This window comes from Callorhinus ursinus, unplaced genomic scaffold, assembly GCF_003265705.2.
Source record: "Callorhinus ursinus isolate GAN/ISIS: 27379988/994484 unplaced genomic scaffold, GSC_fseal_2.0 scaffold20, whole genome shotgun sequence".
Lineage (NCBI taxonomy): Eukaryota > Metazoa > Chordata > Mammalia > Carnivora > Otariidae > Callorhinus > Callorhinus ursinus.
Genome location: NW_027397082.1, coordinates 2,322,558 through 2,348,390, shown reverse-complemented (window position 1 = coordinate 2,348,390; position 25,833 = coordinate 2,322,558). Strand labels below are relative to the sequence as shown.

The window sequence follows — 25,833 nt, the reverse complement described above, 5'->3', positions numbered from 1 at the left end:
AATCTTTTTTTTTTTAAGATTTTATTTATTTGACAGAGAGCACAAGTAGGCAGAGCAGCAGGCAGAGGGAGAGGGAGAAGCAGGCTTCTCGTGGAGCAGGGAGCCCGATGCGGGGCTCGATCTGAGGACCCTGGGATCATGACCTGAGCTGAAGGCAGACGCTTAAACGACTGAGCCACCCAGGCGCCCTAAATAAATAAAATTAAAAAAAAAAAACACATGAATTTAAGAGGACCCTGATAGTCTCTTTATTACAGGAATCAAAAAAAAAAAAAGATTAGAGTATTTCATATTCCCCTTTATTGGTATTGGAGCTAGAACATTATTCATTATTGCTAATCCAGGACAAATAACTTAGGTAGCAGTTAGGCCTATTAAAAGCAGGTCTTTGTAGTTTTTGTTTGCATTTTATTGTAGGGAAGAGCAGCCAGACTAGCAAAAATTCTGTTAGTTTACTAAGCCAATAAATTTGTCATCAGTGTTTTTGGATGGCTTTGCTGACAAATTGAAAGATCAGCATGGCTTTCTGTCACCAGTCTTTACCTTGAGGGGGAGCACCCCTTGGGCTGGCATTCTGGTCTGAGCATTAAGCCTGGGGACGCTGGCAGTTAGATTTAGAGCAGGCGACCAGCTTGTCTAGCACTTTATCCACCTGTCAGTCATCAGTTTGCACATTCGCACTCCCAGCCCTGGGGAACTGTACTGTCACTCCTCGTCCAGAGAAGCTTGGGACCTGTGTTGTATTTTTCAGGGAGGTTTTCTGATGCCCTTTTGCCCACTGACCTCTAACTTTTTTGAGATTAGTAGCTGACTGTTGGATAAAGCTGCGGGGGTGGAGGGGGTGGTTAGAAAATGACATTTACATGGAATGTGTAAGCACAAAAATGTGAATATTATGAAAAATTGAAGGTTTTCATTTTTCACATTTTTTAAAAAAATATTTGTCAGAGAGAGCAAGAGAGCACAAGCGGGGGAGTGGCAGGCAGAGGGAAAAGCAGGCTCCTTTGCCTAGCAAGGAGCCCAATGCAGGACTCGATCCCGGGACCCTGGGATCGTGACCTGAGTCGAAGGCAGATGCTCAACCGACTGAGCCACCCAGGCATCCCAACATTTTTCTGTCTTGATACTCTCCACTAAAATAGATTATCTTTAAATGAAAATGAGATTTTCCCCCCCCCCAGAGATAAAAATATTTTTACAGCACTGTTGGACCGTATAAGCTATAGGGCTTATCATGGGGGCATTGAGGGTGTGGTTCATGTTAAGAGTTGAAAATACATAATGATCCTTGTTGATTGGGGAATAACATGACCTAGAGAAAATATTTCCAGATCCTATTTTAGTGGATAGTTTGGCACACCTTTCTCTCAAAAGATTATCATTTTAGAAATTTGCACTTAAACCTTTTCCCCTTCTTTTAATCCTGTTTTATGGTAGAAGCGCTTTCCTACAGTGAACAATGGGAGGAAGGGCAAAGAACATCTATGTTGAAATCATGAATTGCTTGCTTATTTTCTGACATGTTAATTTAAATCTTTGGGATCTTTATTTCAATTTCCATATAAATCCATTTAAAAAGAGGTTTTAGAAGCTTGATAATTTTTGTTGTTTCTTTTGTTTTTGTTTTTTTTTGGTGTAGTAAATTGTAAATGAGAAGGGGAAAAAACCCACAACTTAGAAATAATCATTCTCCATATCCTAGTGAGTTTAACGGTTATTTCCATTTGCTCTTTGAAGGAACAATGTTACTTTCAAATTTTCAGAATAGTTTTCATTTTTTGCATATTACATATTTTTCCTACTTAACTCCTGTTGTTTTTTCATAAACATACATATCTTATGCACATGAAAAGATTTTTTTAAAACAAACCAAGTCTTCTATTTCTTTCTTATTTGGCTGCCTATGTGTCACTTCCAGTGTTCTCACCCTTGCCCCGCAGGGCCCTCGGGCTCTTCAGTGTGGTCACTGTCCTCAGATTTGCTAGGTCCTAGTCTGTCTTCTGGAATGGGGAGCAAAAGCAATCTTATTCCAGAGGCTGGAATTAATAGATTTTCTAGTTTTCTGTCTTAGTTGCCTTTTTACCTCAAGTGTAAGGCTTGTTTGCCAATTAAAAAAAAAAAATTCACGTACCATACAGTTCACCCATTTGCAGCATATAATTCAGTGGCTTTCAGTATATTCAGTTTTGTGACCCTCACTGCAATTGCTTTAGAACATATGCACTTAGTTTCTTCTCCACGAAGAAACCCTGTGCTCATTGGCAGTCACTCCTCTTTCCTCTCCAAACCCCAGCTCCCTTAGTCCTAGGCAAGCTCTGATCTGCTTTCTCTCTAAATTTGCCTCTTCTGAACATTTCTTATAAATGCAATCCTATAATATGTGGCCTTTTGTGACTGGCTTCGTTTTATTTAGCATGGTGTTTTCAAGGTGGATGCTGGTAATTCGTATATAGCGTACTTAATTTACCTTTTCATCCCATTGTATGTCATTGCATTTTATCTATCCATTCATCAATTGATGGATATTTGATTGTTTTCACTTTTTGGCTGTGATGAATAATTCTGTGAACATTTGTGCACAAGTTTTTGGTGAACACTTGTTTTCAACCCCCTCTAGGGCGTCTGCCTAGGAGAGGAATTGCTGGGTCGTATGGTCACTCTATGTTTAACCTTTTGAGGAACTGCCAGACTGTTTTTCAAAGCAGTGTGCCATTTTAAAAAATGATCTATGCAAGGGTATGAAGAATCCATGGGGTTCAAAGAGATGAGAACATAGATGTTCTTTCTTTTGAGAAAACATCCTTTAAAATTTTATAGGCTCTGTCCCATGTCTGCATATTTTATTTGTTGTATCTCATTGCCTTAATAGATAACTGCATCATTTTCCATATTTGGTTCCCCTTTAGACATCTGTATAAAATTTTAGCTCCAGATGCATAGATACTAACTTTTAAAGTAAAATCATTTATTTCCCTTTTCTTAAACAGCAGCAGCAACATCCCTTAATCTTGGTTGTGAAATGTAAGTTGCTAGAGTAATAGAGAAACTAGGGGAACATCATGGTGCTTGTGGTAGTTTTCTTTTTGAGATCGTGTGTATCAAAGTTGTGATAAGGGCCTAAGCACATACTGCACAGAACTGGCTGGGCCTCTGGAAAAGGGAAGGTGATCCCACTATCAATGCTGTATGTTGTAATCCCAAGAGCTCTGTCTAAACAAAGCATTTTTGGACTGGATGTGATCCCAAGAAGTTATTTTCTCTATCCTTGTTTTTTAGTAGGACTAAATTTAACCCTTTTAGGATTAAGGAGTGTACTTGTCGTGACAAACACTGGGTGATTATAATAAAAACTTAAAAAAAAATGGTAGCCTGCTTTTAAAAAAATGTAACCCTTTAAAAAAATGATAGTGGTCTACACTTTTCTAAAGGTAACTACATGGAAGATTCTAAAATATTTATTGAATTGTTTAAAGTAAGTTTAAATCTCTATTTAGAAAAATTGGTTTTAAGTCCCAGAAATAAACTTCCAGATTAAGATGGTACTGTGAGTTTGGGCTCTGCTATACAGATCACAGTCCTTATCTGAAAAATTGGAGGCCATATTTATCTTAGAATTCAGGATTTTGGGGGCTTTCAAAAGGCTCTTCCTTGTATTCCATATATACTCAGTGAGTCTGGGCATTGCCCCATAATACAACACATTAATATTTCCTGAAGAATCATAAGACTATTCATACTAAGGGATATAAAGGATGACTGTCAATAGCCTCATATCTGTTTGGAGCATATTTGGCCATTAAATGAATTTGTAACAAACTTAAAAAATGAACTTGCAGGTTTCAGAGATTTTTAGATTTGGGGGTTGTAGATAAGGAAGTTAAGGGATATTGGTATTGGGCTGTGTTCCAAGCCCAGGAAGGGGATAGGTTTTTTTTGTTTGTTTGTTTTTGTTTGTTTTTTTAAAGAAAGAAAAAGGAAAAAAAAAAACATTGCCAGGCCCAGAGAGAAGTAGTATCTTCATGGACCATACATGGGCAGTAGATTGAACTGACACCCTAGGCTTCCTGGGTTCTGGGTTTAGAATCAGGTTGGGAGCAGGGAGTTTGGCCCTTGCACAGTAAAGGGAACTTAAAAGGGCTACAGGGGAGATGTGGGCCTGGAACCATGCTCAGTGCTGGAAGTCTGGTGCTGGAGTGTGACTCCCCAGCTCACGAGAGGAAGCTCGTTAGGTTGTCTGCTCTATATGGAATAATCATGGATAAAGAATTCTCCTGTCTGTTAAGCTAGTAGCACCTGCCTTGAGAAATACTGATCTGGGCAAAAGATAAGGATCTGAATGAACACACCAGCAATTAGCATGAGGTAGTTGGGGTTGATAGGAGAGATACTAGGGGAGAATAATGGAAAATGACCACTTGGTTTCTTGCTTAAGGGATCCAGTAGATAGTGTCATCAGTGAGATAGGGCAACCAGAGGAAAAACAAGATTTGGGAAACAAATGTTGATCATTTTTGGGAAAGCTGAATTTGAAGGACTAGGGTGTAAGTAGCTGGGAGATGTTATATTTTTATATCGTGAACTCAGAGCAAAAGAGTGGCATTAAAAACGTGTAGTTAAAACATACCGGTAGTTAAAATGAGGAGAGAGGACAGTGTTCTCTCGACTGCATGAAGAAGGGGAAGAGAGCTAAGGGCAGAACGTTGGGGAAACCACTGTTTTTAGAGACAGAAAGAGAGGCCGACAGAGAAGACTGAGAAGGAGCAGTCAGATGTGGGGGAAGGGCCCAGAGTTGTGGGGACCAGAAGAAGAGACCGCAGGAGTGACTGATTAGTGTCCTGTCCTTACAGATACGGTTTACCCTCTTCGGAGTTGAGGAGGGCCTTGTTTTACTCTGCCCGAGCGGTCCCATTGGGCTTTCACTCTCTGACCTACCCCACCCAGACCATGTTCTCACAAGTGACCGTGACACCGTTTATACCCTGCTAACTCAAAGGAGATTTTCGGGTTGAGGAATGGGTTAAAAAAAATACATGTTCTGGTAAACTCGAACAGTGTTAAAAGATGGTAGGAACAGAGGAGAGAGGAATGAATGAAGGGAAGGTCCTGGTCCTTGAGGAGACACAGCAGGAAACTAGCCTTGCAGAGAAAAAGGGACTCCCTTGCTTCTGAGAGTAAGGAATGCCTGGGTGCAGATGGGATGTGGATGTGCTGCTACAAGGTTACTTTAGAATAGCTAGGTCTTGAAACATTCCTGGTAGAAATTTTGCTGGCTTGAATACTCTTAAGGAATAACTATGTCTGACAAATGCATAACATCCTGTTTAAGAAATTAAAATTGCAACACTCTATAACTAGGTTTGGGCATGTTTTCAATTTCTTTAAGAGTGTAATTAATATGAATAGATAATTACTAACATTCTATATAAAAATTGCTAACCAACAGTTGCTCAGTGTTGCAAGCAGGGGCAGGGGACTAATGGGAGAGCCTCTATTTAAAACTGCTTCTAGGGGCACCTGGGTGGCTCAGTTGGTTAAGTGTCTGCCTTCAATTCAGGTCATGATCCCAGGGTCCTGGGATCGAACCCCACATCAGCTCATCATCAGCCCCTGCTCAGCGGGGAGCCTGCTTCTCCCTTTCCCCCCTGCTCGCGCTCCCTCACTGTCTCTCTGTCTCTCAAATAAATAAACAAAATCTTAAAAAAACAAAACAAACAAAACTGCTTCTCTACTTCCCCAGTGATTCTGCACCAGCGAAGTTGGGGGTGTAGGATATATTCATGGAAGATGGGGAGTGACTTTTTCGCAGGACTACTTATATGCATGCCTTAGCGTATGAATCTGGAGGTTACCATTTGTATTTTAGCATCAGAGACTATTAATTCATTTAACAAATATTTCTTGAGACCTCCTATTCCAGGTACTACTAAGGCACTAGAGATACAGGAATCAACAAAACAAACATGTCTGCCCTTATAGAGCTTCCATTATAATGGGGGGAGGACAGACAATACATCAGCATAGTAATTATGTAGTATGTTGGGAAGTAATATATGTGATGGGAAGTAAAAGTGGGGCAGAGTAAGGGTGTGGGGGGGAGTGCCCAGGGTGGAGACTGTGGTAGGAGGTCTGGGGAGAGGATGGCGAGGACCGAGTCCCCGAGGGGGAAGCGTTGTTGATGTGTTGAGGAGCAGCAAGGAGGCCAGTGTGGATGCAGTGGAGTAAGCAAGGGGAGGAAAATGGCAGGAGGTGAAGGCCGTGGAGGGAAGATGAACGCCTGGTTTTGGACATGTTGAGTTTGAGATGCCTGGTGGAAATTCAAATAGAAAGGTTGGGATTTGTGAATCTCGAATTTTGGGAGGGAGCTGGGCTGGAAATATCCATTTGGGAAGGAGAAGTTGGCATATAGAAGATACCTGAATCCATGAGATTGGGTGAAATCACTGAGGGGATGAATGTAGTTAGAGAAGAGGGTCAAGACCTGAACCTCGTGGTGGCCAAGACCTTAAGAACTCAAATGGTCGGAAAGGAACCAGTGAAAGGGATAAGGGAGACCAGGGAAAGCCAAGTGTACGGTGTATCAGGATGAGGGAGTAACGAACTGTGTCAGATGCTACTGAGAGGTTAAGGTAAGGACCAAGAGTCCACCACTGGGCTTAGCAAAGGGGAGGCCATTGGTGCCAACGAGGCCTGCAAAGGAACAGGACACTAGCTGGCAGAGGAAGAGGCAAGTGAAGGTACATCAGTGTGTTTCTCTGCTGATGGGAGGTGCCCCGTGCAGGGCCAGGGGGAGAGAGCTGCTAGAGCAGTGTCCGTTTGCTTTGTTCTCGCCTTCCCTATCAGCTTGAGATGTTGTTAGTTTTGCTTACTTTTGGGGAAATCGTTAGCTCAGTTTTGGCAGCATGACGGTGCCGGACTTCATCTTTAGTCCCCTTGTGTTCACTGGTAGAGCAGGAACGGCATAAAGTTGTAATCAGGTTGCAAACCCCATGTGAATAGAGGTTTTGGTGGCCATAATTTTGAAAAGGCTGTAAGATCTGTACGATTCCGTTATGTCTGAATACAGTCCAATTATCAGTCTACTTCCAGTTTCCCTCCAGCTTTATTGAGGGATAACTGACAGAATTGTCCACTTCCAAATTTGATAGAACAGGAATGCCTTTCCCCTTTTTATTCAATTTATAATCAAAGTTTGAACTAGCTTTTGTCCTTATTAAGATTTTTTATCCTGTTTATCATCTAGTAATAATGATTTAGTAAGTATGACACCCATTATAATAGGCATTTGGTAACTGTTCTTAATGAGAGCCTACCACTTAGGGTAGTAATACAACCAGTGTGTTGAAAAAAATGGACTTAGTCTGGTTATGGTTAATAGAATCTTTGTGTACCTTTCAGAATATTTGCTTTGTGTGTTGAGCCGCATGAAATTATATGTAAAACCCTTGACATTAACCAGGTAGCCTTCTTTAGAACCTCTGTGCCCTTCTCTGAACACGTTTCCATCTTCTTCCTCATCCTTGTCAGTTGGACTGCACATTTCCTGCAGCCCCCACTTCCTGCTTCTTCAAATTTAACTAATCTGTGGTCCCAAAGTATGTTTTCATGCTGATTCCATTAGTGTGTGTGAGGATAGGAGGAGAAAGAGTGTGGAATGTCCAGCTTTTAAGATTCCCAGTAGAGCAGACTCGACATCGTCTCAACCAAAACGCTCAGTTAACTAGCATGAATGAGTGTTCAGCACGGATAGCTGTAAAATCATGCCCCCTGGAACATCGCAAATGTGTATTTTGCAATATTTTTAATCTTAGATGCCGATTTTCAGAGCATTAATAAAACCTAACCAGAGATTCTATTCTTCAGTTGTATTGGATAAGAACTTACTGTAATTATGACCCTAACCTGAATTTCCCGCCCCTAAATCGTAAGGATACCCTGTCCTGTATTCTTTGCTTATCCTCTGCGGTAGCTTTCTAATCCTTGAAACCAGAGCTGTGCTTTCTACGATCAGCTGTCTCCTTGGTCATTTTACTAATAAGACTTGAGGTTTTCTTTTGACCAAAGTGCATGAACAGTAGCAGCCCGTTCTGCACCTGAACATCTAACAAGCCGATATTAGTAACAATGAATTTTCTTTCTCTTCCTAATTATTTAGCTCTGTAAGAAGCATCATTTTGGAATTAACAAGCCAGAGAAGATTGTACCATCTCCCGATGACTCAAAATTTCTACTGAAGACCTTTACGCATATTAAATCCAATGTGTCTGCTCCTAATAAAAAGAAAGTAAGAGTTTGATTGATATGGGCTTGGAATTCATCTTGGATTAGTTTTAAATTGAAGGGTAATTTTCTTCCCAGTAAACTTGTTTTCAAACTGCTCATCCTGTGAAAGCACTATCTGTGCGTGGTCCTTGGGATTATTTTCACTTCTCTCCTAGGAAGTTGGGTATTATCCACGTGATGCTGTACATTGAATTCCTGCAGTAATAGTAGATTAATTTCTTACAGGTTAAGGAAAGTAAAGAAAAGGAGAAGTTGGAGAGGAGATTACTTGAGGAGTTGCTGAAGATGTTCATGGACTCAGAGTCCTTTTACTATAGCTTGACCTATGACCTGACCAATTCGGTGCAGAGGCAAAGCGCTGGGGAGAAGGGCCCCCGTCCTCTCTGGCAGAAGGTACTTCCCTCATAGCTCAGAGCAGAACGATTTATGGACCCATTTGGCTTCTGTAGGAAAACTCAGACAACATGTTTCTGAACTGTTCGTTCTCTACCTTTTCCAGGTTGATGACCGATTTTTTTGGAATAAATACATGATACAAGATCTTACTGAGATTGGTGTGAGTAATTGTTTCTAAAATATCCTCAGGAGTTATAGTTGTTAAGCAAATATTTTTAAATTGTATTAAAATGATTTAAAAATCTCACTAAAATGGGGTGCCTGGGTGGCTCAGTTGGTAGAGCATGTGACTCTAGATCTCGGGGTTGGGAGTTTGAGCCCCACATTGGGTGTGTAGCCTACTTTAAAAAGCGTTTTTGTTTTTTTTTTAGTTCAAAAATCTCGCTAAAATGTTTTCCCTTCTAGAGTGTGAATCATTTAGCTAGGAAAGCCAAGGCATTATTTAAGGCAATTCACAACTCCAATGCCTAGCTATAGGCCTAGTTTTTTAGCAGGTTCCTGTAGGAAAGAAGTAACTTCAGGCTGCAGAACTCATGTCCGTAGAGTTCCTATGAAAGACAGGTTTTGTTTGTACTCATTGGAAATGTTGAAGCCTAATTTTCCTTTAATGATACCAGTCATTTAACTTTCCTGTCTCCTCCTCTGGGAATCTCGAAGGACTTTCTAGTACTGCTTGTACTTGAACCAGGGAAGATAGGGAATATGGTGAGATTATTGCATGAGGTTCCTTCCAGTGTAATGATTACTTTGTTCCTCTGTCACATATGTCAAAGAGTTACGACCGTCCGAGGACAGTTCATTCACTCAGTCCACGAATATGTATGGAAGGCTTGCTGTGTGCCGGTTACTGTTTTGGACACAAAGTGGGCAAATAGCTGAATGGGTAGCATCTTTTCATTAACTTTTTAAAAATGTCAAACCTTTTTTTCTCGTTTCTCTCTCTCCCCCTTGGCGGCCGTTAGTATAAGTGATTTTGACTTTAGCATTGTCTACCATTAGATATCTATCATGCCTCTATTGAGAATGAGGCTTGAAAATGTGCTCGCCTCTTTTTATGAGGCTGATCAAACTCTGACCGCTGAAATTCAGTGATGGGGAGAAAAATAAAGGTGATATAATGCGAATTTTTGCTCTTTGCTAACATATTGAGTTCTAATATGTTTGGCAGAGTTTTTGTCAGACACTTGGAATTACCATTAAAACTGATGACTTGCAATAGAGGCAGCATTTGGCGGTGTACATTTCTCTTTTCCTGTCAAGAGTTTTGCATGTTTGCTAGAACAAAAATACAAATAATGAGGATGGTGGTAAGAATAATGAATGCAAATAGACTCTTCATTTCACAATTTTCAATTCTAACCACCTTCCTAAGATCCTATCTGCATGCTCCGTAAAACAAAACAAAACCATGAGACAGGTCCTGGCTTATGTGGCTATGGACGGTGAGGTGGGTTTGAAGGTCATGCCAAGGTTAAGGCTGGATACAGTTGTGGAGATGGGGGAGAAAGAGAGAGAACAATGGCCTGGAGCACTTCTTACCCTTTACTGTTCCTGCAGACAGTCAGCTGGGAAACTGGAGTACTCTTAGCCTGAAAGGCACAGAAGGGGACATGCCTAAGTGTAATTAACACAATTAATCACTCTCCTAATTATGTTGGGTGACTTTGTAAAATAAGATACTTATGGAAAGGGTTTTTTTGTTTTGGTTCATTTACTATGTGGATTTTAGCTTGGCAAGGCAAGTTTTTTGGTTTTTTTTTCTTTCTAAACTAGAAAAGAGAGTCAGTCTTCTGTGCTCATAATAACGTGATCAGAGTTGATTGTATTTTATTAAAGCCTTGATGCAATGGAGAGTTAAAAAAAAATCAACCTATATGTTGTTTTTTGTTTGTTTGTTTGTTTTTCCTGTGCCAACGGGAATAATCACAATAGCTACATTTGTTAAATACGTATGATAAGGGAGGAACTAAACCAAAACCTTTTTACGTTTTACTCATCCACACAGCCCTCGTAATAGTTTCTCCTATTTCTCAAAGCAGGATGTTGAGGCATGGTGAAGTTAAGTGATTTTCCTGAGTGAGTTAGTAAGTGGTGGAGCTTGAATTTGTTACCCAGGCAGTGTGGTGTCTATGTTGCGGGCCCTCTCAGGCAGCTTTTTTTTTTTTTTAAAAATTTTATTTATTTATTTGAGAGAGAGAATGAGAGATAGCACAAGAGGGAAGAGGGTCGGAGGGAGAAGCAGACTCCCTGCTGAGCAGGGAGCCCAATGCGGGACTCGATCCCAGGACTCCAGGATCATGACCTGAGCCGAAGGCAGTCGCTTAACCAACCGAGCCACCCAGGCGCCCTTTTTTTTTTTAAAGAAATCTCTGCATACAACGTGGGGCTTGAACTCAAAACCCCAAGATCAAGAGTCATGTGCTCTATCAACCAAGTCAGCCAGGCACCACCCAGGCAGCTCTTTTGAATTGATCACCACAGAGAAAAGGAAAGGCTCTCCCCTTCGTCCTCCTCGCTCCCTCCTTCCTGCTGTCCTCCAACAAGCAAGAAACATGGTTAAAAAATAGAAGGTTTCTGCCTCTCATAAACTCACAAATATGTGCTAGCTTCTGTTTGGGTTTAAGCAAGCAGCAGTGCTGTACAGAAGAGAGACAACGTGATGCTCATATTGTTTTCAGACACCAGACGTGGACTTTTGGATTATCCCCATTATCCAAGGTTTTGTGCAGATTGAAGAACTTGTGGTTAATTATAATGAATCATCTGATGATGAGAAGAGCAGCCCAGAGACCCCCCCTCAGGAGTCCACATGTGTAGATGACATTCACCCGCGATTTCTCGTGGCTCTCATTTCACGCCGAAGTAGGCACAGAGCAGGTGAGTAGAGGGCTGAAATCGTGTGCAAGTTAAATTCAGATGAGAACGGTAAAGCTGCAGATGTGTTGAGATGCTAATGACAATAATGGATTTGGAAACATAATTGGCTTCAAAGTGCTCAGTGACTCTAAATAGTGTGATGTAATTGGGGACCAATTTCTGGAGGGAGGTGAATGGGGGAGAGTTAACAAAAGCAGAAAGAAAAGGAGGTATATATATGGAGAAGAAAAGAGAGTCACTTGGGATATGCTTCTAAATACCATTGTTCCCACTGACAGCCTGTATTACGGTAATAAATCCTTCCTGAGTGCTAGCACCCTTGGGAACACCCTTCCCTTTCAGTTCACAGAAAGTATCTTCGCTTCAACTTTTAAAAAACAATGATGCATACAGTTACGAGTTTTGGGGAACTTGTTACCGTTCTGCCTGGCAGTTGCACATTAGACCCTTCAAGCTATCCTGGAAGACGTGCTTGGTTAAGAAGCATCTCTGATCAGACTAAATCATTTTTTTAACGTTGTTTTCTGTTTTAATTGTCTTTTAGGAATGCGTTATAAACGGAGAGGAGTGGATAAAAATGGGAATGTTGCAAATTATGTGGAAACTGAGCAGTTAATTCATGTTCATAATCATACTCTGTCATTTATTCAAACGCGAGGCTCTGTGCCCGTCTTTTGGAGCCAGGCTGGGTATCGATACAACCCACGACCCCGGCTGGACAAGAGTAAGCTTGTCAGTTACTCAGTTTGCAAATGATGATTTCGGAGAGAAAATTTTTTTAAATATTAGGTACTGTATAGGTTTGGATTGGCTGGGCTAGATACTTCATTTAAAACAATAACCCATGGTGAAATTTAGTGGTCATAGAGGATTTGCAAGAGGAATGATGATTGTTGACAATCTAAGTTAAGTTATTTAACAATAAAAAACTCCCTAACGATAGAGTAAAACATAACTTATTTCACAGATTTTAAACCGTTGTTTCCTTGCAGAATACTTTCTTAAATGCTTACTTTTGGAAAAGGGTAAATGTAGTCAATATTAATAAAAGTAGGAAATACCTAAAGATGGCATCTACAAAAAATAGGTCAGATGCCTTTACTCAGATGTCTCACTGTGAAAGGTTTGTTGTTGTTTTAAATATTGAGGATTTAATTTCTTCCAGGATTTTAACTGTAGCACAGGAATAGCAAAGTCATGTCAATCTAATCAGATTACTCAGTGAGGTTGATTTTAAAAATTGTTTACAGAATATTTTTCTCTCAAAACTCAATATATATTTGTGAAAATCCAGTAAACCTTCATTTTTCAACATTCATATTTGTAGAAGGGTTTTTAGTCTCTTATTATAAACTACATGGAACCCTTTCTAACAGTAGGGTGGATGCATGAACAATAAAGGTCCTAGTTTCCCAGTGTGCACTTCCAATGTAGTTCAGTTCAGTCTGATTAGGGAAAAAGGAATCCGAGATCTTTGGCTTTGCTTTTTATTTTAAAATACTGGTTTTGGACCATCTTAGTTACATTTGGTTGTCAATAAATTATTGAAATGTTAAAGATGGAATAGACACTAATTTCTGTCTCAAACGTTAGAAAGAAAAATAGATCTTGTATCACTTCTTTGTAGGTGAAAAGGACACTGTTGCGTATTTCTGTGCCCATTTCGAAGAACAGCTGAAAATTTACAAAAAACAGGTGGGCTTTGATCTGTAGTAATAAAATGTTCCTTCATATTCAGCCATGGTTATGTATCTGTTTCTTTAAATCTCATGAAAATAACAATGTACTATTCGTAATGAAGCAAAATGGCATCTTGTCATGAAGAATACATAAGCTAAGAGTATTTTCAATATTCTTAAAGAAGAATTATCACTGAATCAGCTACTTTAGACTCTTTTTAGGTAATAAATCAGTCTGTCAGTTAGTTATTACAGGCCAAGAAGTATCTAGAGTAAGAAATGAAAGGCACCTCTCAGTACCACCTATAGTTCTGCCTTCTGAAGATAGCAATTTGATATGTATCTCTCAATATCTTTTTTTCTTATGTATTCATATGTAGGAATGTGATCATATAGACTAAGATCAAGTGAAAACTCTTAAGTAAAATTGCAAGTTCAATAAGATGACCAGATTTCAGATATGAGATTCATATAGAGTAATCAGTAAGTCTTATCTGTGAGCAATGACCAGTCTGAATGTGTAATGTTATAGGATGCATTTTTCTAACAGCAACAACAAAATAACCTAATAAACATACAAAAAAGGTAGCATGTGTATGGAGGCGGGAAGTGGGAGAATCACTAAGAACACAAAAGAAAACCTGAATAAATGGAGAGAAAATACCATGTTCCTGGAAGGAAGGACTAATACTGAATGGATGTCAGTTCTTTCGAAATTAATATATAAGTTTTGCACAATCCTTGCAAAGAAAGGCTGAGCAGGAAAATAAATAAATCCTCAGATTGAAAAAAAGTATAAAGTTTGATAATAAGAGAGAAAGGCAGGTAATTGGGGAAATGAGAACTCTCACACATTGCTAGTGGAAAGATAAGTTGGTACGGCTGTTATAAATGGTATTATCAATCAAAATAAAATATGCTTAGACATTAGTCCAGTAGTTTTGCTTTTTGATATCTATACTACATATTATATATAGAAGTCATTTCCAGGTGGATGTGGATCTGAATGTGAAAAGTTAAACCATAAACCTTTTAAAGGAAAATGTAGAAGGTCTTTTTTTTTTCCTTTTTAAAGGCCCAAGGCCTTAGCCCAGCCTCTCTTTGGTGCCCCAGAACATCTGTTTGACTTCGGGTCTTAATCAGGACTTAAAAAGTGCCAACCAATACCTCAGTCTCTTTTTGAGTTAGCTAACCCAATCATCTATGACTTCTCAATTTCAAATTCATCTATGATTTCTAGGGTCAGACTTTAGAATATGAAGGCCTAATTAAAGTAATGCCCACCCCTTGCTTTCAGGGAGACCACACCACTCTTACTTGAGAAATCTTTATATGTTTGTATAATTGATCAAACTTGACCAAGGTTGATCAGTTTTGCTGCTGATACCATAGAAACTAATATATGCAATTAAATGTTAAAAATAAATAAAAATTAAAAAACATAAAAAAATAAAAAGCACTAACCATAATGAAAAATATTGATCCATTTGACTTTACTAAATTTTTAACTTTTATTGAAGTTTTATCATTTATTTATTGAAACTGTATTAATACTAGATAGGGCTGAAACCACCAACCATAATGAAAATTTAATAAATTAGACTTGATTAAAATAAAGAACTTCTGGGGACACTTGGCTGGCCCAGCCCAGAGAGCATGTGACTCCTGATCTCAGGGTTGTGAGTTCAAGCTCCATGTTGGGTGTAGAGATTACTTACATTAAATAATTTAAAAAATAAGTAAAAGGGGCACCTGGGTGGCTCAGTCGGTTGAGCCTCCAACTCTTGATTTTGGCTCAGGTCGTGATCTCAGGGTGGTGAGATGGAGCCCCACGCCAGGCTCTGTTTCTCTCCTCCCTCTCCCCACTTGCACTGCTGGCATGCACACACTCTCTCTCAAATAAATCTTTTAAAAAAATAAGAAAAAGTACTTCTGTTTATTAAAAGGCACCATTAAGAGAATGGAAAAGCAGTTCACAAAGTGGGAGAAGATATTTCAGATTTTTTAAATATATATCTAGGACAAAAGACTCATATCTGGAGTTATTTTAAAAAACCCAACTCTTATAAAACCCCCCCAAAAACGATGTATGGCCTAAAAGAAAACTGGGCAAAAGACTTGAGCAGAATTCATGAGTTTTAACGGGCCAATAAACATAAGAAAGGTGTTACGTTTCATCAACCATCAGGGAAATGCAAACTAAAACCACTGACACACCAGAATGACTAAAATAAAAAGATAGTATATGCCAAGCTTTGTTAAGGAAGTGGAACAACTGGAATTCTAATACAAAAAAATTTTAAGTCTACCTGAGAGAAACACGTGTTCACTGCGGGAGGTCTGTACAAGAACACTGATTGTAGCATCACAGTAACCTGACTGTTCATCAGAAGGTCAGCGGATAAAGTGTGGCATATTTAAAATGTTGGATACAATTGCTTAGAAACGAGGTAGACCTGTGTGTACTAGCGTGGAAAGATCTTAAAATCACACAGTAGAGTGAGAACAGACTGTGTAACAGCATATGGTGTGTTGCCATTTAAAACCCACAAAACAAAACCGTGTTATTTATATACATGTAATTCTTTTTTTTTTTTTTAAAGATTTTATTTACTTATTTGAGAGAGAGACACAGGGAGAGAGGGAACACAAGTAGGGGGAGTGGGAGAGGGAGAAGCAGTCTTCCCGCGGAGCAGGGAGCCCGATGCGGGGCTCGATCCGAGGACCCTGGGATCATGACCTGAGCCGAAGGCAGATGCTTAACGACTGAGCCACCCAGGTGCCCCATATATACATGTAATTCTTTTCCATGTATATGCTCTCACACATATATGGCGTGCACATTTATATCAGCATACCCTTATATGGGCTGAAAGGGTGCACACCACGCTGCTAACCCATATTACCTCCAGGCAAGGTTGTGGGTCTGGGTTGCAGTGAAGAAGGATTTGACCTTTATCTACATTTGAACTTTTTACAATGTGAATAAGTTCCTGTATCAGCTCTATGTGTAATTCTAACTAGCATTACAGTAAATAAACCGCAATTTAGATGTAACACATAGGGGCACCTGACGGGCTCTGTCGGAGGAGCCCTGCGACACTTGATCCCAGGGTCGTGGGTTCAAGTCCCATGTTGGGTGTGGAGATTACTAAAAAATAAATTAAAACTTAAAAAAAAAAAAGTAACCCATAATCATTGTAAGAATTGTAACAATACTGAGATGTGTAAAGGAAGTAGAAGAAATAACGTCCTCAGCACCCTCATTCCCTGCTGTGTTGACTTTCAAAACCTGTTTGTACATATCAGTTGTGTCTGTATATGCACTGAGCAGACACCTCCTCCTTTCTGGCAGTACCCCAGTAATGTTCCCTTACCCACCTGCTTCCCCTGGGTACTTGCTCTCTGAGAGCTGGACCCGCAGGTCAGTCTGACTCAGGGTGGCACCACTCTTCTGTCACCAGTGATTGGTTCAGGCACTGGCCTGTGGGTATTCATTGGCAGTTTGGCCATGCGGTGTGATGTGAGGGAAGCCTGCTGGGAAGCTTCTAGGAACAATTTCCTGCTCTAATAAAAAGAGATACAGGAACCAACCGTCCCTCCGTGGGGCTTATGTCTGGATTTGACATACTGCTGTGGCTGTGTTGAAACTGTGAATGAACCAGCCTGAGGACTGACCCATATGTCGAAGACGGCGGAAAAGATGGGAAGATTTTGTATTGGTAGCACTGAATTAAGCAATTCCAGAACCATGCAACCCCCAGACTTCCTGTTCTAAGATCTGAGTCAGTGATTTGTCATTTGCAGCGAGAACCATCTCGACACATGCATATATACACATATATACACACATATACACATATATATATACACATATACACACATATACACACATACACACATATACACATATATACACATTTCTAAAATTAAGCCAATAGCGGGCTATACCATATATACTATCCTGCAACTGTTTTCACTTAATATTTCGTGGCTGTTTTTTTTCTATTTCTCTCTTGATGGACCCTCAGGATATAGTTTTTGCTGTTGTAAAAATTTTCCAGAAAGCAACGTTCATATATTTTGGGACACTGTGTGCTTTATAGAATACATTTCTAGAAGTAGAATGGCTAGATCAAACAGTATGCCTTTAAACTTGATACCTACCACTCTGTTGTTCCCAACAGTTTATACTCTCAGTATAAAAGATCACACCGGTTTATACTCTCGGCAACAGTGGGAGTCAGTGCTCATTTCCCCATATATTCACCAATGCTGACTCTATTTAGGATTCAATTTTTGTCTCTGTATAGATGAAAACTAGTTTTCTGTTATAAATTTGTATTTCTTTGGGGTTTTTTTTTAAAGGTTTTATTTAAATTTCAGTTGACATACGGTGTAGTGTTTCAGGTGTACAAAATAGTGATGCAGCACTTCCCACTTCCATACAACATCCAGTGCTCATGACAAGTACACTCCTTAATCCCCATCATCCGTTTCTCCCGTCCTCGCCCCCCACCCACCTCCCTTCCAGTAACCATCAGTTTGTTCTCCATAGTTAAGAGTCTGTTTCTTGGTTTGTCTCTCTCTCTGATTATTAACAAAGTTGTAACCTCATGTTTATTGGCTCTGTATATTTTCTCTTGTGAATTTCCTCTGTATCCTTTCTTCTTTTTTTCTTACTAAATTTATAGCACTCATATATTATTGGTTTTATGTTACAGGTATATTCCTCCAGGTTGTTCTTTGTTTCTTTTTGTTTTGTTGTTTTACCTTTCCTTATTTGTATTGTCATCTATTACAGAGGATTTAAATGTTCATATTGTCACATTTGTCCATCTTTTTCTTTATGCCCTCTGGTTTTTATCTTATGCTTAGAAAGTCATGTCCCATCCTACAATTATGGAAACATCACCCCAACTATTCTATTTTTTTTATAACTTAAAAAATATTTAGGTCATTAATTTATCTATAATTTGTGTATAATGAGATGTAGGGAGCTAAAGTAAGTTTTTCCCCACTATATAGACAGACAGTTATTCCAGTACCATTTTTGAATATTCTGTACTTATCCCAGAATAATATTGACCATATTTTAGATTCCTTAGTGTACATGGGTCTGTCTCTTGGCTGGCTCTCCTGTTCTATGTCCTCATTCATCTGTTTCTATACAAGTACTACCATCTTAACTGCTATAGCCTTAAAGTATGTTTTGTTCTCCAATGGGCCAAGTAATCCTTTATTATTAGTTTTCAGAACTTTTTCTTCATATTTATCCTTCCAGATGAACCTTTAGAATTAACTTGTCACATCCATAGGAAGATCTGATCAAATTTCAGTTGGGATTGTTGGATATTTAAATTAATCTGGAGAGACTTGACATCTTTACAATATTGAATCTTGCTATCTGGCACCATAGTGTCTTTCCATTTACTCAGATTTTCTTTTTTGTATTTCAGCAAAGTTTTATAGTGTCCATATGTAGGTCTTGTATATATATATATTTTTTAAGATTTTATTTATTTGACAGAGAGACAGTGAGAGAGGGAACATAAGCGGGGGTGGGGGAGGTGGGGTGGGAGAGGGAGAAGCAGGCTTCCTGCGGAGCAGGGAGCCCGATGTGGGGCTTGATCCCAGGACCCTGGGATCATGACCTGAGCCGAAGGCAGACGCTTAACGACTGAGTCACCCGGGCGCCCCGGTCTTGTATATTTCTTTCTTTCTTTTTTTTTTTTAATAATGCAGGTGAAACTTTATTTTTTTATTTATTTTTTTAAAGATTTTATTTATTTATTCATGAGAGACAGAGAGAGAGAGAGAAGCAGAGGGAGAAGCAGGCTCCCAAGGAGCAGGGAGCCCAATGTGGGACTCGATCCCAGGACCCTGGGATCATGACCTGAGCCGAAGTCAGACGCTTAACCATCTGAGCCACCCAGGCGCCCTCTTGTATATTTCTTTAAAAATTATTCTAAATAATGTATTTGCTATGATAAAAGACCTGGTTTTTATTATGTACTCTAATTGGTTATTGCAAATATATATTGCATAAAATAGCTATTGATGCTATTGATATAAATGATTCTCATAAACCTAAATGTAACAAGTGAAAGTCTAATTTTATGGGAAAAAAGCTGATGCTTGAGATAAATTTCTAACTATGGCTATAAAATATGTCTAAAACATTATACCACATAAAGTGATTAAAAACCACATTGAGTTTTTAACATCTGATTAAACTGAATTTGTTTTTCCTTACTCCCACAGGTTATTATTAACTTGGTGGACCAGGCAGGCAGGGAGAAAATTATTGGTGATGCTTACCTGAAGCAAGTGTTACTCTTCAACAGCTCACACCTCACTTACGTCTCATTTGACTTCCATGAGCACTGGTAAGAGGGCTTCCTGATGGGAGTCCTGATGCGTTCTGGTGTTTGTGCTACATGCTACCCCTGCAAACTTAACTTCTCGTCTTTCTATCAGGAAGAAACATTTCTGCTTCTCATGGTTACTTAGTTTTGATTTCCAGATGAGCTTTATTTTGGCTAAAAATATAGTTATTCCTGAAATATTTAGTCTTTCTTTCCCAAAACAACAAGGAGATGGAGAGTTCCATTTTTCCTTTTATCACTCAAAGAACTCCTGGAGCTTTTCCTTTCTGCTTGGGTCCAAGCCTGGCAAACGTAATTGAGTCCCCTTACTTAAACATCAGTCTGTTGTCTCATCTTTATGCTGTATTAGTAATACTTCTTTCCCTATGGATCAACTTCACTAGAGTTTGCTCTGGAAAAACAATAATTGGTGAATCATTTTGATGGTAACTTTAACCTGTGTGTATTCTGAAAGCTAGGTTCTTTTGTCATAATCCTGGCTCTAATGTGGGTTCATCTACTCAGGGATTGAAAATTTGATGGGGAAAGAAGCTTCTGATACCTGTGATATGTTTCAATGTGTTCTTAAATATATTTTCTTTCATAATGCAGATTAATTATAAGCATTTATATAGTTGCCTAAATAATTTATAGTAGTGTTAACCTCATGTACTTAAAGCAATAATTTTCTTTAATTTTTCCAAGCTACTTTAAATATTGTATCTTAAGGTAAAAAAAAAAAGTTATTAAAGATTTTTTTTTTCTTTTGGCATGTATTTTAGCCGAGGAATGAAGTTTGAGAATGTTCAAACTCTAACAGATGCCATTTATGACATTATTCTTGACATGAAGTGGTGTTGGTAGGTATTACATAAGAAGTCAATTTGATAAAAACTCTTGGTCTGTGAAATCATATGTATTTGGTACTACTAAGTATTAAAATACTAGCAAGCTGAAAAACCATTTTTGTTTTTCTTGTTTTGCTTCCCAATTCCTATTCTCCTTTTGAAGAGAGTGTCCGTCATCAGGCAGCGTTAGCTTTGAACAGGGAAAAAGTGTTAGATGGTCAGGCAAGATGGAGTGACATGCTCTATGACCTTTCTTTAATTCCATCTAATGTTCCATGGTTTACATTTCCTCTTTCCTTCTTCTCTCTCAGCATCCCTAACATGGTTTCAGGGTACTTGGTCTCAGTTTGCAGGCATTTCAGAATTATCAGAGAATTATCAGAGAAGGAAGATGATTCTCAGACTGCAAGAGGGAGATATAGGAAGAAGAAATTGGCTTAAAGAATGGGAGAGAACATTCAATTAGACTTTAAGACCACAGGTGGCCAGAGAAATTAGACACGCAAGGCGTGCTGCAGGACTCCTCACTGAGTGGTAAAGTGACTTTGTTCAAGCTAGATGCATTTAGATGCGTTTCTCCTTGCAGTCAAAAGGGAGGGGCAGGATGGTGTTTTAAAGTGCCTTCTGGCTTTAATGTATAGAGAGCATAAGCTGGGGTTGTGTCAGCTCGACTCAGTAGCCGTGAGACTTGAGGCAAGTCATTCTGCACCTCAGTTTTGTTTTGTTTTTCTTCAAAATGGGGATGATGATGTCTTTCTTATCAAGTTACTGTGTAAATTAACGACAGTGTGTACAAAGTACTCAGTAATGCCTGTCACGTGGTATTCCAGACAGATGGATAACCAGTGCTGCTGGTGTTACTGCTATACTCTGAAGAATTGTGGTTTTTGAAAACCCTGAAGTATTTCATATTGTAAAGTAATCCCAATCTCTTTTTGAAAAGGGTCGATCAAGCCGGGGTGATATGTAAACAAGAAGGGATATTTCGTGTCAATTGCATGGACTGCCTGGATCGCACCAATGTGGTCCAAGCCGCCATCGCCCGAGTGGTCATGGAACAGCAGGTAATTGGGGGGTCCACTGCATTGTAAGTATTCATTTCTAATTTTTTTTCCACATGTAAACAAGTAAAATCGTTGTTTTGTAGAACATTTACAGCATACAGACGTCCTTGTTGCATTAAAACCCGGAAAGTACAACCTTCACTAGAAATAAGTTGAATTAAGTGGCATTTTCTTAAGTACTCATTTCAAAAATGTGAGGCCCAACATTTCAACGTTGATCGGGTGGCACTGTGTGGCCATACACCTTTTTTCTCTCAGCTCCAAATCCTGCCTTGTGTATTTGGGGCTGGGAGTCTGCGGCGCCTTCTGCTCAGCCAGCTGGCGCTGGGCCAGGCTCTGCCAGTAGGAGGCGCCAAAGAAAGACCGTGAGGCCGGAGGAGGAGGAAGGGACAAGCTTCTACAGCTGTGTTGTAGCCCTTTTGGCGCCTTCTCTGCAGCTGTTGGCTCTTGGGGCACCACAGAACCAGCCTTTATCCTGCACACCCCAGTTGGTGGCAGCTGCTTCCTCCAGTCCTAACATCTGTTACTCAGTGTCCCCCTTTAGATCTTCAACCCCACAACACCTGAGTAATGAATTCTCAAGGTGGATCTTCTTAGCACCGTGTCCGGGCTTTTTTGATAGAACCTGGGGACTGTTTTTTGAGATGGTGAGTCTCTTCCTTTGCACGTTGCACTCAAGCAGCCAGGTTTTGAGTCTCAGCCCTGGCTCTACCACATATTAGGTGTTGACCCCATGCAAAAGCTCCACCTCTCTAAACTTCTGTCTCTGCATCCTTAAAATGGACCTAATAAGAGTATTGATTGCAGCGGGTTGTTACGAGGAGTAAATGAGATAATTGGTATAAGAAAAGCTCTTAGAACCCTAGCCTCCGCACAGAGTTCACACTTACCGGACGCTTACTGCTCTTCTCCTGCTAATGTTATTGTTGTTTCAAGAGGCTTTTTTTTTGATAGTCTCATTTCATATGCAAATTTAAAACAAAGACATAATATGAGCCTACACATTAAAAATTACACCAAGACAGTATAAACATTTCATTCTATTTAATCATGTGTAGCAACTGATAAAACTCTCTCAATTATGCTTTATTTTGGAAAAGTCCAAAAACACCATTTCTTTTATTTAAGGGTCCAAAATTGTACATGAACATGCTTCCGTTTTCTGCAGTGTATATTTTATGCTATGGTTTCCTACCTAATATGTAGCTAATCCACCAGTGTGTTAATTTTAGCTGAAAAAATTAGGTGTGATGCCCCCGGAACAGCCACTACCAGTGAAATGCAATCGGATCTATCAGATAATGTGGGCCAACAACGGGGACTCCATTAGCAGACAGTATGCTGGGACAGCTGCTTTGAAGGTAAGTACCGACAGCCAGCTTTTGTGGATCATTCTGTGGGACACAGGATGCGGTTTTAAACCAACTTCATTTTTGAGAGAAAGATATGTGGGGTACAGATGGTAGTCCATGTATCTGACTCCTTTCTGGAACGTTCGGCTCAGGCAGCGGTCACATATTCAGATTCTCCTGGGGCCAGGTAATGTGACCACACATTAGCTTAAAGGGGAAGATGGGGGCAGACCTAAGGAAGAGTGTATCTTGTCTCAGGAGGGGGCTGTTCTGCTTCTGTATGGGGACAGAGGCCCAGTGTGGCTAGACCTTCCAGCTTTTCAAGGGAGTTTAGAAATCTGGAAATTTATGTGAAATAGTTGGTTTTTAAAATGTTACACAGATAAAACATGTCTGTTGCTAGAATTCGGTCCCTAGCATGATAATTTGCCTCCGCTGAGTTTGAATCCCAACCTGCCCCTTACTAGCTCTGCAACCTTGTGCAAGTCACTTAACCTCTCTGTGTCTGTCTCTTCATTTGTAAAACAGGATAATACTAGACACACTTCAAGACTGTCATGAGATTATATGAGTTAATGCATGTGGGGGCTTAGACCATTCCCAGGCACACAGTAAATGCTGAAGAAATGTTTTACTCTCTTTTTGTGGTTGTTATGAATAAGTCTTTTGAAGATCCTACAGAGCTCGGATCTTCACAGAATTTAATTTAAATATAAACTATAGTTACTGGTCACCAAATACTCCTTCTGTGGGCAGTAAGAAATGGTGGAATTAGTTTAAATTAGTTTTATGTTAATTTTCCTTCAAGGTTAATAGTTCATTTCAGGATATTTCTTATAAAAAATTGTATCAGGGTCCCAACCGGCATCAAATAGTCCATCTTTTGGTTGAGTGATAAATACCAAAAAGCTTTTTATTAATTAAGGAAATTGGACTTTAGAAGTCCTTGTAAAAGTTGCTGGTTAAAGAGAAATACTTTTATGCACCCAACATCAGAACACCTAAATACATAAAGCAACTACTAACAGAATTAAAAGGAGGAATAGCAGTACGATAATAGTATAGGGGACTTTATTTTTTTTTTAAGATTTTATTTATTTATTTGAGAGAGACAGAGCATGAGCAGAGAGAGGAAGAAGCAGACTCCCTGCTGAGGAGGGAGCCTGTTTCAGGACTCGTTCCCAGGACCCTGAGATAATGACCTGAGCCGAAGGCAGATGCTTAACTGACTGAGCCACCCAGGCACCCCAGTAGGGGACTTTAATAACCCGTTCTCCACAGTGGATCATCCAGGCAGAAAATCAGTAAGGAAACAGTGAATTTGAACAGGACTGTAGACCAACTGGACCCAGCAGACATATATAGGACATTTCATCTAGGAACAGCAGAATGAATACACATCTTCAGAAGCACACGTGGAACATTTTCCAGGACAGATCATAGGTTAGGCCACAAAACAAGTCTCAACAAGGTTCAAAAAGATAGAAATTGTATCAGGTATCTTTTCGGACCACAGTGGTATGAATATAGAAATCGATAACAGGAAAATTAGAAAATTTATAAGTATGTGGAAATTAACATACTCCTGAACAGTGGGTCAAAGAAGAAATCAAAAAGGGTTAAAAAACAAAAACAAAAACTTGAAACAAATGAAAATGGAAACACAACATACCAAAACTTATGGGATGTGGCAAAAGCAGTTCTAAAGGGAAAGTTTATAGCTATAAATGCCTACATAAAGAAAAAAGAGGGGTGGCTGGGTGGCTCAGTCGTTAAGCTTCTGCCTTCGGCTCAGGTCATGGTCCCAGAGTCCTGGGATTGAGCCCCGCATCGGGCTCCCTGCTCCACAGGAAGCCTGCTTCTCCCTCTCCCACTCCCCCTGCTTGTGTTCTCTTTCTCACTGTGTCTCTCTCTGTCAAATAAATAAATAAATCTTTAAAAAAAAAAAAAAATCTCAAACAGCCTCACTTTACATCTCAAGGAACTAGAAAAAGAAGAAAGTAAGCCCAAAGTTAGCAGAAGGAAAGAAATAATAAAGATTAGAACAGAAATATTTGAAAGAGAGTAGGAAAAACAATAGAAAAGATCAACAAATAAGAGTTGGTTTTCTGAAGAGAGAAAATCAACAGACCTTTAGCTAGACTAATCAAGAAGAAAAAGGACTCAAAATTACAAATGAAAATGACATTATAACTGATAACATAGAAATACATAGAATCACAGGTGGCTACTCTGAACAATCATATGCCAACAAATTGGACAATTTAGAAGAAAGGGATACATTTCTAGAAACATACAACCTACCAAGACTGACTTATGAAGAAATAGAAAATCTGAGCAGACCAATGAGTTAAGGAGATTTGATGAATCAGTATAAGCAAAACCTCCCAAGAAAGAAAAGCCCAGGACCACATGGTTTCACTGGTGAATTCTACCAAATATTTAAAGAAGAATTAATGCCATTCCTTCTCAAATTCTTCCAAAAAATGCTGCATGATCTCACTTATATGTAGAATCTATAAAAATCAAACTCAGAAACAAGAGTTTGGTGCTTACCAGGGGATGGGGGAAATGGAGAGATGATCAAAGGGCACAAACCTCCAGCTAAGTCAGTGCCCTCTAGGGACTTGCTAAGTCAGTGCCCTCTAGGGACTTGCTTTGACACCTCTGTTGTGAAAAGCAAGAGAAACAAAACAATTTAAATCTTCATTGGATCATTCTACAGTGATTGTAATGGGCAGCAAGTACAGAAATCTCTGCTCTTTCTCAAAACACACACATCCACATACAGTGGTTAAATCCCATTGTAATAAACTCTAGGGAACTGTCCACACTTTCCCTCATCAGAAATTTGTGATTTTTGAGTATCATACCAGTTTGAGGCTTGAAAATCTTCTCGTTATTTGTTATATAGGAAATTTTGACCTGTAAATTACAGAAATTCTACAGATTACCAAGAGTGGATTTCC

General features: G+C 39.4%; 1 protein-coding gene across 8 annotated transcripts in view; it reads left to right on the top strand.

Moving 5' to 3' along the window:
* INPP5F (inositol polyphosphate-5-phosphatase F) overlaps nt 1–25,833 on the top strand; it is an 81,220-nt gene that overhangs the window by 38,849 nt on the left and 16,538 nt on the right. For 6 of the 8 annotated variants that reach the window (XR_012381629.1, XM_025881025.2, XM_073904107.1 and 3 more), the window contains 10 exons: nt 8,153–8,281; nt 8,506–8,673; nt 8,780–8,836; nt 11,355–11,553; nt 12,098–12,277; nt 13,181–13,248; nt 19,497–19,621; nt 20,383–20,460; nt 21,392–21,512; nt 22,745–22,873. Coding sequence is in view for 7 of the 8 variants with exons in the window: in XM_025881025.2 (XP_025736810.1) it covers nt 8,153–8,281; nt 8,506–8,673; nt 8,780–8,836; nt 11,355–11,553; nt 12,098–12,277; nt 13,181–13,248; nt 19,497–19,621; nt 20,383–20,460; nt 21,392–21,512; nt 22,745–22,873 (1,254 nt within the window). In the remaining variant the exon portion in view is untranslated. Of the gene's footprint in view, nt 1–8,152; nt 8,282–8,505; nt 8,674–8,779; nt 8,837–11,354; nt 11,554–12,097; nt 12,278–13,180; nt 13,249–19,496; nt 19,622–20,382; nt 20,461–21,391; nt 21,513–21,556; nt 22,160–22,744; nt 22,874–25,833 lie in introns of those variants that run through there. The other 2 variants (XM_025881031.2, XM_025881027.2) reach the window with 2 other exon arrangements.